The following is a 13,724-nucleotide window of genomic DNA, read 5'->3' on the forward strand; positions in this document are numbered from 1 at the left end:
AGCAGAAGGGAGGTTTTGAAAGCAGTCTTTAGTCTCATCCTAAGCTTTCCTTTGCTGTCATCTGCTGGCCAAACATTGAAAGTGCGTTAGTAGACATGTTTATATACAGAGCTCATGATTCACAAGCAAGCCGTCATTTAATTACATGAGCCCTGGTATCTTTATTTTGGGCATGTCATCATTATAGCAAAAACTTGTCAAGACATCGCCCACAATACCAGAGGGAGCGTAAACAACGATCTGGTAACATCCACCCATAAAACAAACATGGGTAAATTCTCCTTCTACAGCACTGCCAACCAGGTGTGGAATGCCCTGACCCCATCCCTCAAGAAATGTAGATTGCTGGCTTCCATTTAACACAGCCTTGAAAATTCACCTTTCCGGAGGCCAAAGGGGGAGTAATTATCACTTCTCCCTTAGACAGGGTTTTGTGATGATATTGAATGTTTGGTGCTATACGTTGATGAATTGAACACCTAGGACCCCAATGTGGGAACAAGACCGCAGGGACTTTTTGGGTGTTATCCTTTTAGACAAAGTGTTTGACTGTACTTGTGCTGTTTTTACATTTCTGTCTAATAAGTATGTTCATGATGCGTTATACACATAGGATGCATAGCAAGTGCTACCCTTGTTTTCATCAGAACTAGCCTTTTACAGCAAACACTTTTGTGTCAAACTAAATATCGTCTCTGTCGGGTGGAAACCTCATATATCCAAAACTGTTACTTTCCAGCAAAAGTAGCAGATCGACAAGTTCGTAACGCGCCGCTTCGCGCCACATTTCGATCTTGTGGATCTGCTACTTTTGCTGCTTTTGTGTGACGCAAGCACAAAAAGTTAGCATACGGAGATAATAGCTTTCTGCGCTACAGCGACGACATCTAGGTCGAATAAGTTATTCATTCAAAGACAGATCAGTGTCTGGTGTGTCCAGAGCTCTGCGTAGGTTCTGCCAGAACAGTCCAGGGTGCTGTCCAGCCTGGGACCAGCTCAGGTAGGTTTGTCTCTTCACCAGCCTCCTCATGTGATGGTAGGGAGACAACTGCTGGGCTGGGATGTCCTCCAGAAACACCAGGATCAACACGTCCTTCTGTTCATCAAAGAGACGGTAGCTGCACACAGGAAAGGAACCCCCCCCCCCCACCAGCACCATGGGGTAAGAATTTAAACGATTGGGTGACATTTCTATGAAGCCGGAAACATTTTATATAGGGTATAGCCGTGGTGGCCACTGTGTCGTGCCACTGAAGAAAACACATTCATTTTTTCCCGTAGATATTTCCGAATATATTTATTTACATTATTTTAAGCCTGGAACAAAGCCGAATATTTATATTGCACTGAAAATGCAGGATTTTGCTGTCAAAGGTCAAACAAATTGTGCCCCCCACCTGGCCATCTGGATCTCTCTAGAGCACCATTCACTCTCCAGGTAATGATGGCTGATCACACAGATGGTCTTTCTGCTGCCATAGATGGCATCTGTAATGTTCTCTACGATGGGTTTACCTGGAAACAAACCGTATAAAGTATTATTCAAATCTGATTCCTAATGATTTCATATCTCATATATAAGAAATAGACAGACAGACAGACAGACAGACAGACATATCAATCGACCGACCGACCGACCGACCGACCGACCGACCGACCGACAGAGTCATGATAATGGCCCTAATTCACTAAGAGGGTCGTAAATATGAGGTAAATAAAGTTCGTAAAGGAGGTCGTATTTTCGGTCCTCACAAACTGACGTGCAATTCTCAAAGGGGTTCGTATATCCCTGAGACGTGTGTATGACCAGGTGTTGGACATGATTAATCTGGAAGGCTTCATCAACAGCATCCAACTTCAACGTCACTTTACTGAACAGTATTGCCATGTCCGCTTATTATAAGCGAATTTGAGCTTATTTTTCTGTAAAGTTGCTTGTAAATATTGGTAGCTGTGGGGCGTTTTTTTGGGCTTGTTTCTAAAGTGTAGTTGATTATTTGGGCTTGCTGAAGCAATTGTTCAATTATTTTAACCGGTGGTTCTCAAATATTTTTGTCATGGACCCCCAAGTTAATATGTAGACTAATTTATCCCTATAAGCCCCATCTGAAAATGATTTGTGCCAGCTGGAGCCCCGTACCAGATTTGTGTTGTTAGAATGTTTAAAAAGCCTTCCAAATATTCCACATTTTGTTACAAGATTATTTTTTTAAAATAGCAGATCTACAAGCTCAAAACGGTTTAATTAAAGTGCTTATAATGGCCTAAGTGCCAGTTGCTTCTTTTGGGCTTGTTTTCCTAGATCTGGTTGCTTATTTCTCTCACAACATCTGGCAACGCTGATGCAAGTTCAACTCGTCTCTCGTCTAAAGATAACAGATGTGGCCGTCGTATCGCCTTGACAACTTACTGTTCTGTCTGGAAGCGGATCACGTAATAAATGCTCTCATGTGTAATGAGAATAAAGAAGTTTACACGGTTTAACCCCATTAACAAATAAAAGGCTAATAAAACGTGGAAAGGATATTATATAAGCCTTTTCTAATGAACATTGCGCACCTTTACCGAAGTAAAAAATATGATGAAATCCAGCATACAAGTGGAACGCTGCTATCCGATTATGGACCAGAGCTTATTGATTACTCATTGATTAAATTAGTTAATTTTGGATCTTCTGGACACAGCTTTCTTCCTCATCAGATGGTAAGATTTATCAGGCTGTTGTGTGTGGCGTTCATGTGATCAATATGCAGTAGCCTACAGTAGGCTATTACAAATTAATACCGCAGCACGGACACTGGAGGTGCGTCAGTCCCTCCGCAGTTTAAGTCATCATAGCCTATTTTCCTTATTACGTGACACTTTGGCTGAGATGGCCCGCTGGCAAACACACTGAGGGACCTAATAATTCAGCTCTAAATGCAACTGATAGCCTAGAAAATAAATAAAAAGCGGTGGAATCTACATAATGTCTATATTATGCATGGGCTACAAGCAATACATCGTTTGACTTTTTTTTTTATTTTTATTTTTTTTTATATATATGTGTTGACAAATGTTGGGCACATATATATTTTATTTGAGGTTTGGTACTGTTGTAATTGATTTTGGCATGAAGAATAAAGCATTCTAAAGACATATGCACATTTCAGCCCTGGTAAGACAGCCTCGGGGCTGACTTGAGAACGTGTGCACCTCACGCACAAAACACAGACCAAAAAACATTAATGAATCTGACTGCAGGTGTAGGATTTGTCTTAAATGCCGGTACGTACAAAATATGGTCATAAATCGCTTAGTGAATTAGGGCCAATGTTCCTAAAGACAACACTAGAGACGGGTCCCTAAAAGTTAGTGACAGAAAGAGACAAATAACAGCATAAGTGAGAGACAGAGATCGGTTTGTACCTGGTAGGAAGTCTCGGTGGTGCAGACAGAGTCTCCAGCCCTGCTCTCCCTCCAGCACTGGAAGCATTTCTCTGTAAACCCAGAGCTCATCGTGAACGTTGTAGGAGATGAAGGCATCGTAGCGCTGAGGAGACCCCCTCTTTCTTTCCTTGGCGTCCATGGTGTCATAAAGGATGGCCAGGAAGAGGTAGTAGGCATAGAGAAGATGCAACCTCAGGAAGTGGTAGGAGAAGGATGTGAGCAGAGTCAGCACAATCACACAAGTGGAGCAAATGTAGCAGATGTAGCTAGCGACCCAACAGGAATGATAGTCAAAGTCCAGAAACCTGGTTCCCTTTTTAGCCAGAGGATAGGCACAAGTGTAGCGGTGAACATCAACTACACAAACCTGAATTTGGTTGTTCTGCATCCACTGCAGAAAGTCATAATTAGAGCAATCACAAGCGAAAGGGTTGTCAGCCATGTTAACATACCTGAGAGCAGGCAGAAAACGGAACACAGATACATCGATCACTGTAAACTCGTTCTGGCTCAGGTCCAGCCAAGAGAGTCGAGTCAGGTTGGCTTGTGCCAGGAAATCCAGGGACTTCAGTTTATTGTTGGAGAGGTTGAGAGCCTCCAGGTGTGGAGTGTTTTTAAATGTGATATATGATCTGTGAGGAGGAGTAAATAATTCTGCATTGCATCGTATTGTAAGTCTTGTCAGGCTCTTCAGCGATGGCAAATGAAATAAAGACGCATTGATTTTAACAACATAAACCAATAGACTGAGAGTTTCAAGTTTATCTAGTCCTTCAAAAGCGGTGCCATCCAATTCCACTGATTTACTCGATTCCACGTCTAAGTGTTTGAGTGATTTCATACCTGTAAAATCCCCCTTCTGAAGGAATGGAAGTAAATTCCCACTTAAATCCAAGTATTCCAGTTTCTCTAGACCAAATTTGAATGTACCGGCAAACAATGTCACAATGTTGTTGTGACCCACAGTTAGAACCTTTAACTCATTGAGATGTTGAAAAACACACCCGTTTAGTTCAAAGATCTGGTTGTAATCTAGATGAAGGTGTGTGAGTCTGGTTAAATGTAAGAAGTCTAAGCAGCTCAAGTCATTAATATCATTGTCAATAAGGTTTAGGATTTGAAGCGTGGAGAGATTCTTAACATCATCTGGCACTTTGGAAAGGTGGTTACTGGCGAGGTTCAGATGACTCAGTTGCTTCATTTGTTTTATTGAATCCTTAGACAGTTCAGTCAGGTTGTTAAATGGTAGATCCAGGTTGGTTAGCTGAGTGCAATGTGCCAGTTGTTCACTTAGGTTGGCAATTATGCTATAGGTTACTTTGAGTGTCCTCAGTGTAGATATTTTGCAGGCTATGTTTAAGAGACCTCTGTTTATCCACTTCTCCGTGTTAGAGATCTCCAGGTTCTCTAGTGAACCAAGGTTCTGTAGAGACTTCCTGATGGAGTTAAAAGGTGTAGAATGATGCAAATAGTCACTAAAGTACACCGTACTTATATTCCTGAGAAAATACTTGTCTGGTATGTCCCACTCCCATCCATTACCACAACAGTCTGACATGTCGATTGTCTCAAGATGTGGAAATGCAGCCGTTGTGATGCTAAACTTTTTTATCGACTCTGAATTAACTTTCAGCTCCCTGAGCCCACAGGACATGTTTAATGGCAAATCTTTTGACAGAAAAGACGCTAACTCATGAATTGAGATGTTCAGCGCCTGTAAGCGTGGCAGTTGCAAGATGGTGATGATGTCTGTCATTTGATGTATATGGTTGGACTCCAGATTTAGTGCCACTAAACTGGGGAGTAACCGGAAGGCAGCAGGGTTGATGAATTGGATATTGTTTACATCCAAGCGCATTATTTCAAGGTTAGACAGTCCCTGAAACACATTGTCCGTCAGTGTTGTTAGGTGGTTGTTGTTCATATGGAGCACTTTAAGTTCCACGAAATGGATAAAAGCCCCGTCATCTACATGGGTTATGGAATTAAAACCCAGAGCCAAATCTCTGAGATTTGACAGACGGTAAAAATCGGTCCTGTTTATTTTTCGAACGGCATTTCTCTGGAGTGTTAAAGATCTGACGTCTCTGGGAATGTCATCTGGTATGTTAGCGAGTTGACGATGTTCACAATCCACTGAGAGAGCAGCAGTGATATTTTCAGAGTAAACAACAGTGCAGTCTTTGAGCAGGTAAGCCAGTATGGGACTAAGATGAAGCGTGCACAGCAGGAATAAGAATGGGAAACAATGGCAGCTTCCTGTCTGTAGCATCATGGCTGTGTTCAGGGTCAACTGTCCGGTGCTTTTGGTGGAGTAATTCTGTTGTGGACACTGGTTGGTGACAACACTGTTCAGCATCGATGATCTAAAGAGGATAGTGGTTTAAAAAGTATTCACTTTATTTACTTAAGTAAGTAAGTATCAATACCACAATACAGAAATACTCAGTTAGAAGTAAAAGTATTGTATTCAAATTACTTGAGTAAAAGTATGAAAGTATTGGCATCAAAATATACTTAAAGTACCTAAAGTAAAAATACTCAAACTACACATGCAGAATGTTCCATTTCAAAAGTTCAATATGCATAAAAATAGCAGATCTACAAGTTCACACAGATTTGAGCTTGTGAGCTTGTAGATCGTCTATTTTCAAATAGTCAACATGTACAGCCATGTACATTTTTGTTACTAGTTACTTCAAAGTAACTATTAACTAAAGTTTCAAAGACTTTTTGTGGAGTAAAAAGTACAATATTTACGTCTGAGATGTAGTGGAGTAGAAGTAAAAGTATTGAAAATACTCAGGTAAAGTAAAAAATACCTCAACAACATTGTACTGAAGTAACAGTACTTGAGTAAAATTACTTAGTCACTTACCACCACTGAAAGAGGTTTCAACAGTAAAACAGTTAGAGTACACATGCAACCTTTTATTTAATCTTTAACTTTACTCTCATTCTATATTCCACATGTCTCATGTTCCATTTAAACGACTATACCATTATGTTTGGACAGACATGTCGCATGTCATTCTCCTCCTGTTGGGACTCAGATGATACTGAAATATCAAAGAAACTAGAACTAGAAAAGAAACTAGAACTTAGACAATATAACTGTATCAACTTCCTTATTTAGCCTGTTTCACTTCACTGACTGTCGTCAAGTTAAAAACATATATAATTTAGTCAAGTGTCAATTATCTTTGAACAACTCCCTTCTGATGAATATAATTTCACCATTCAACATCAAAATGATCCAGTCAATAAGAAAATGTTCTTATCAAACTGTATTAACCCATTTAGACCGGGGAAGCATCTGTGTCATTTTAGATTTCTTAGGGCTATTCAAAAATAGCAGATCTACAAGCTCATAGCGCAGCAACCAGCTAACTCCAAAATGTTCATTTTTCAGGAAATGACAAAAACTAAACAAAAAGTGGAGTTAGGGCGCGCTCCCACCGCACTTTTATTTTACCTCTGGGGCAGAATCTGCCAATGCTTTGTCAATGTAAATGCGTGGATTCACGCAAGAGCGGATCTTTCCGCCTGTAGCGCAGACCTTGCGTTTATCTGCTCTACACGACTTGTCGATTTGAAGCAGAAAACTGCTGGAGGCAGGAGCTGATTTTCCTCCTCTGTCCAATCGGGTGAGTGGAAGGCGGACCGTCCCAAGACTCAGGAAGCACCATGGTGCTCAAGGCAGCAGGCGGTGCGGGCTACGGGGAGGGTCCTGAAAGTGAGTGACAGGCGCGTCACTCCCGTTTTTTAGAATCCGCTGGCTGCAAAAAACTGTGCACAACCTGCGTTTAACGCTAGCCGACCATGTTTTGGTGGGAGCGCGTCCTTAGGAGGTTTTGTTCATCATTGATAAAAACAACTGAATGGACCTCCAAGCTCACAATGAGGTTGGAGGTCAAAAGGGGGTGGAGCCTGGAGTCAGCTAAACCAGCTAACTACACCCCCCTTTGGTGAACTTAGCTGGTTAAGTTTGATGTTCTAATGGAGTTAGCTGGTTTTGTCAGAAGCACTTTTTAATAGTTTTAATTGGTTCAATAATCTTTTAATCAACACACAGACGTAAAGGGTGTTCAATGGCCCTGATTTATGGAAAAAAAATGCAAAAGCGGAAAATGGAGTTAGCTGGTTCCTGCCGGACAGCATTTAAAGATTTGAACACATTTTCACGATTTCTTTCCAAAAATAGCAGATCTACAAGCTCATAGTGCGACACTCGGTGCCGCGCTATGAGCTTGTATATCTGCTATTTTTGAATAGCCCAAAGAAATCTAAAAATGACAAACAGAATGCGTTCCAGGTCTTAATGGGTTAAGGACACATGGTCCATAGCAACATAAAAAAATACTCTGTGAAATATGGATTTCCCTACTAACCTATACAGAACCTACCTACAGTACCTACTATCGTATATTATGGACCCTAAGTTGCTTATATTAATCTAAACTAGATGGAACTGTGAAATGTAGCCTTGCTAAAGTGACTGGTGAATGCCTGGTGAAATTGCTAATTCTAACGCAGCAACAGCTGTCAATCTAACAGCTGAGCACTGATCAAAGAGCTTGGTCAACAGGTGGGGATCACTGACCCCCACCCAAATGAGCAGTTTGCAGTCTAATGTTAGATGCTACCTACAAGTGTATAAAAGAGTGACTGTAAAATGATTAGTTAGTACTGTCTCACACGACGTGAGGCTGTGTGGAGCTCAGGGCTCTGCCCCTGGCTCTCTGGTTCTCAGTTATGCTGTTTGTTGCTGAATAAACACACTGAATGATTCTGGAACCTGGAAACCTTGACGTCTCTCTTCTTCTCCTCCATTTCATTACAACTACAAGCCTGCTAAACGCAATTTATGCCTCATCATATGCGACATATTTGGCGAGCCAGCTCCATCGTTGTGCTCACTTTCACGGGTGTGTGCTTCGATTAAAGAACCTGTGTATTTTGAGGTGGCCGTGGGAGCGGGCCTGTGAGGAGGATCGGATCCATGGGAGTCTTCCTACGGCGAGGAGGACCACCGCGGAGCAACCATGGAGACGTCAGCGCGACCTATGACTACGACCGCTCATGACCAGATCTCAGATGGCTACACAACTCCACTGCTCTACTCTTCTCATGGTGCGCTTGGCTTGGCTGTGGAAACGGCGGAGCGGAGAACTTTCTGTGTCGAAGTTATCCGTGGGGGGAGGTGGTGTGAGAATGGAGCGGCTATCTTTTTGGCTGGAACGAAGATATCACCTGGAACTGCGCTCAGCTTTTCTGTTGACGTGCGTGGACATTGAGATAGGCGACGAAAGCAGCATTATCGGATGGGAACAATGAACATGCAGGACAGAGGTTGTATTTGTAGTGATAAAGTGGTTTAAACTACGGAGCGTTATTTTTGTTGCCGTGCGTAAAAGTGTGATGTGAGGATTTTGTTGTTTCACTTTCTGGTCTCTAGGTTAAATGTGGAGTTTTTTTATATTCGATTTTTAAGAAGGCTTGTGTGTTTGAGGGCGATTCCCTTATGTTTTAACATTTTATCCTAGAGTTTAAAGAAAACAGAAAGGCCTGCACACTGATTAGAAGGGGAAATGCATATTTGATGCGACGTGAGTTCTTTATTTTTGTTAAGTATGCGACTGAGATTGATGATGAGCGAGAGGCGAAGGGGGCTAGGAGCGACGGCAGGCAGAAGGAGAGATCGATGCGCTGAAGTGCATGTTGATGTATTTTCTCTGCGAATAAGATTTTCTTTTATTCTGAAATTTGATGTAAATCACTGTATGACTACTTTGTAATTGCGATTCCTGTATCTAAGTTGTCTGATGTGATGTTTGATGTTAATTCTTCCTGGATGTCCTTTGTTTAAACTTCCAGTCATTGGTCTTGGGGGGTAGTAACTAAGTAAGAGTTGATGTTTTTCTTTCATACTGTTTTAATTAATATACGTGGTTGCGAAAGACGTTAAACTCTTTCGTGGGGGGAATATCGTATATTATGGACCCTAAGTTGCTTATATTAATCTAAACTAGATGGAACTGTGAAATGTAGCCTTGCTAAAGTGACTGGTGAATGCCTGGTGAAATTGCTAATTCTAACGCAGCAACAGCTGTCAATCTAACAGCTGAGCACTGATCAAAGAGCTTGGTCAACAGGTGGGGATCACTGACCCCCACCCAAATGAGCAGTTTGCAGTCTAATGTTAGATGCTACCTACAAGTGTATAAAAGAGTGACTGTAAAATGATTAGTTAGTACTGTCTCACACGACGTGAGGCTGTGTGGAGCTCAGGGCTCTGCCCCTGGCTCTCTGGTTCTCTGTTATGCTGTTTGTTGCTGAATAAACACACTGAATGATTCTGGAACCTGGAAACCTTGACGTCTCTCTTCTTCTCCTCCATTTCATTACAACTACAAGCCTGCTAAACGCAGTTTATGCCTCATTATATACGACACTACCCTTCCTACCAACCATTATTCCTACCATTCTGAACTAGACCACTAACTTGGATACTTGGATGTTGGACATGCAAATCAAAGCTTTCAAATGAAGCTGTACAATTAAAAACTCTACAGGCCGTGATTAATTGTATCAACTTCCCCATTTAACCTGTTTCACTTCACTTTCATCACGTTAAAGTAATGAAAAATGATCCAGTCAGTAAGAAAATGTTCTTACTTTATGAACCATGGACTTACCTACTAACCTACCTAGGTACAGTATTCATTTTTGTTACTTGAGTAAAAGTATCAATACTTCAATATAGAAATACTCAGTTACAAGTAAAATTCAGGAATTGAAAATGTACTTGAGTAAAAGTACAAAAGTATTGGCATCAAAATGTACTTAAAGTTGTACAATGCAGAATCACAAATAACGATTTTTAGCAACCTCTGCTGGTCACTACCGTCACTGCATACAATTTCCCTAGTCCTCGATTACCCAGAATTCCATTCGTTTTCACCGGAAGCCGGAAGCGTTTCAAAAAGCGATCTTTTAATTGTTTTATACTATCTACGGATCGTTTCTCTTAGCCAGTGGAGCATTAGTTACCATGAGCTGTGCTTTCTTTTTCTGTTCTTTTTCGATCTTCCAATCCTACATTATCTTAAAATCAGCGTGAGGTTCCTTTTTGTTAATAGCGCGGTAGTTCCTGGCCAAACAGGAAACCGTTGCGGTAGTTCCTGAGGACGTCGGCCACGACGTCATGACGTTGGCCAGGAACGTCATTTTCCCGGGAAAGTCCCCCCCGTACACGTTCAATAGAAAATATATAAATAAAAGGCTTCCGGGGGTGAAATTCACGGAGTGGGTGTTGTGAAACTTTTGCCACTCGCAAAAGATATACAATTTAACTTTAGTTTTGTTGAAAACGTTACCTAGTATTACTTTAAAGTACCAAAAAGTTCTCATCATGCATGAATGTCCCGTTTTCAAATGTATGAAAATCTTTAGAAAATAGCAGATCTACAAGCTCACAAAGTGCTGCATCGTGACACAGTGTGAGCTTGTAGATCGGCTATTTTCAAATGGCCAAAATGTATATACTGTAAGGCTGAAGTGGTGTAATGTAATTGTTGTAATAATTATCTAAATCTACAAAGTAGATAGTAACTAAAGTTTTCAAATAAATGTAGCTGAGTAAAAGTACAATATTTGGATCTGAGATGTAGTGGAGTAGAAGTAAAAATACTGGAAATTGGAAATACTCAAAATTGTACTTAAGTAAATGTACTTAGTTACTTTCCACCACTGTACCTACCGACTACTTACTTACTTACTTACTTACTTACTTACTTACTTACTTACTTACTTCAAAGTACCTTGAACAAAGTTCATCTGCTTGATCCTTACATAATGTCAGAGAAAAGATCAGTCTCTCTGTGGTGTAAATTGTATTTGTAAATTGTAATTGTTTGTTCGTTAATTTGTTTGTTTTTCCACTGAATCCTCTGCTTCTAGTCACACTATACATATCTGACATCAATGTCCTTCAAGGTCAAACTTTCAACATATAATACGTAAAGGTCACAAGGAATAGCAATTTCCAGGATGAATTTCAGAGCACCATGGAAATATTTCTGTGGAAAAGGAATTTCAAGATTGAAACTCCTAAAACCCAGTGACAATCATCCTCCCAGTGTGTTACTGTGTGGGAAATGAAGGGTCATTTCGGTTAATGACATGGAAGTTTAATTGACCACAGCTCAGCTGACGTACATGTGACAATAGCAGAGAGAAGTGAAAGAGGAAGCACCCTAAACAAGACAGTGTGTACGTGTTAAATTAAGCTATTTGTCCTTTATTTGACCTTTATTTTCCCATGTTGACACTTGAGATCAATGACCGTTTTTTTCTAACCTCTTGCCCAATTGGCTAGCCTGGAATCCAGACTGAGGATTTTCACTTGACTTCTCCATCTGCCAGTATTCTATTTGAGCCGGATTTCTCCGAACGTCACCTTTATTGCTGTCTGGATAGTCGATATTGGAAATAGTGATCACATTTTAATGTTGCGTCATTTTTGTTTAGTTTATTTACACATTTACACAATTCTTGAAAAAATATAGGGTACAGTAACAAACAAAAAAACAATAAGAAAGATGATGTGCCAGAGAGGTAAAACCCCAAACGGGTAACCTTCCTAGATAACCTAAAAAAGTATGGTGACGAAAAATAATGAAGTCTTGAACGAATATGGTTAAGGAATATGTTATATGTATATAATAATGATCCATAAAGATCTATCACAATATAGGAGATACGTATACATCAGATAAATAGTAGTAGTAGTAATAATAATAATAATAATAATAATAATAATTATTATTATTATTATTATTATTATTATTATAAATATAGCTGCAAGCAGCAATAAATGGGGCCAAGGCATGAAAGGAAAAAAGCAATATGCAACATAGCACAATCAGAATAGATTGAACTTGAGACAAAGCAGCCCATGCAATTAACACATGAGCATTCTCAACAGCTGAGCAGAGTGCTGAGGGATTGTGGCTATCAATCTAGGGGTAAGAACCTTGCTCATGGACACCTCAACCCATGACCATAGACAGGAATCGAACCCTCAACCAAAAATAGTAAAATTCAGGAATTGAAAATGTACTTGAGTAAAAGTACAAACGTATTGCCATCAAAATGTACTTAAAGTACCAAAAAGTTCTCATTATGCATGAGTGTCCCATTTCAAGTTTTCAAATGTATAACATTTTTTAGAAAATACCTGATCTACAAGCTCACAATGCGCCGCATCGTGACACACTGTGAGCTTGTCCACAAGTTTCCTAGGGCGTTGTGGGCATCACTTCCTGTCGATTTGATCCAATGAAATCCAATGATATCCAATGAAATCGACAGGAAGTGATGCCCACAACGACTTAGGAAACTTGTGGATATACTGTAGGGCTGAAGTGGTTAATGTAATTGTTGTAATAATTATATAAATCTACAAAGTAGCTGGTAACTAAAGTTTTTTAAATAAATGTAGCGGAGTAAAAGTACAATATTTGGATCTGAGATGTAGTGGAGTTAGAAGTAAAAATACTGGAAATTGGAAATGCTCAAGTAAAGTACAAATACCTTAAACTTGTAAGTAAATGTACTTAGTTACTTTCCACCACTGTACCTACCTACCTACCTACTTACTTACTTACTTACTTACTTACTTACTTACTTACTTACTTACTTACTTACTTACTTACTTACTTACTTACTTACTTACTTACTTACCTACGAACCTACCTAGTACCTACAGTATACCTACCATGTCAAACAGATGGTTGGTACTGTAACTGTACCTACCAACGGAAGATGGTTTAGGTACCTATATGAAACACATGCTTATTTTCTCCACAGTCACAACTACATATACAGTTGTGTTGATAGAACAGTTTAGTTTTGAGATGTTTCTTTATCTTCAGACACACGTGATGTAATAATTGTCACTGAGGTTGCATCATTAATCCACCTTGAACAAAGTTTATCTGCTTGATCCTTACATAATGTCAGAGAAAAGATCAGTCTCTCCGTGGAGTAAATTTCAGTTTGTTAACTAATTTGTTTGTTTTTCCACTGAATCCTCTGCTTCTAGTCACACCATACATATCTGACATCAATGTCCTTCAAGGTCAAACTTCCAACATATAATACGTAAAATTACAAGGAATAGCAATTTCCAGGATGTATTTCAGAGCACCATGGAAATATTTTTGTGGAAAAGGAATTTCAATATTGAAACCTACCTGAACTCCTAAAACCCAGTGACAATCATCCTTCCA

General features: G+C 40.0%; 1 protein-coding gene across 1 annotated transcript; it reads right to left on the reverse strand.

The window, feature by feature from the left end:
* Positions 1-901: 901 nt before the first annotated feature.
* Positions 902-13,724, reverse strand: LOC308085944 (toll-like receptor 13; the record flags this gene model as incomplete). Its single annotated transcript, XM_080429259.1, has 4 exons — positions 13,689-13,724; positions 3,409-3,620; positions 1,398-1,515; positions 902-1,118 (listed from the first exon to the last, which is right to left on the reverse strand). Exons 2-4 carry the CDS (start codon positions 3,566-3,568, stop codon positions 902-904), a joined length of 495 nt encoding a protein of 164 aa, XP_080285385.1. The 5' UTR covers positions 3,569-3,620; positions 13,689-13,724.

The sequence above is a fragment of the Gymnoscopelus braueri genome, assembly GCF_963280865.1.
Source record: "Gymnoscopelus braueri genome assembly, chromosome: 5".
Taxonomy (NCBI): domain Eukaryota; kingdom Metazoa; phylum Chordata; class Actinopteri; order Myctophiformes; family Myctophidae; genus Gymnoscopelus; species Gymnoscopelus braueri.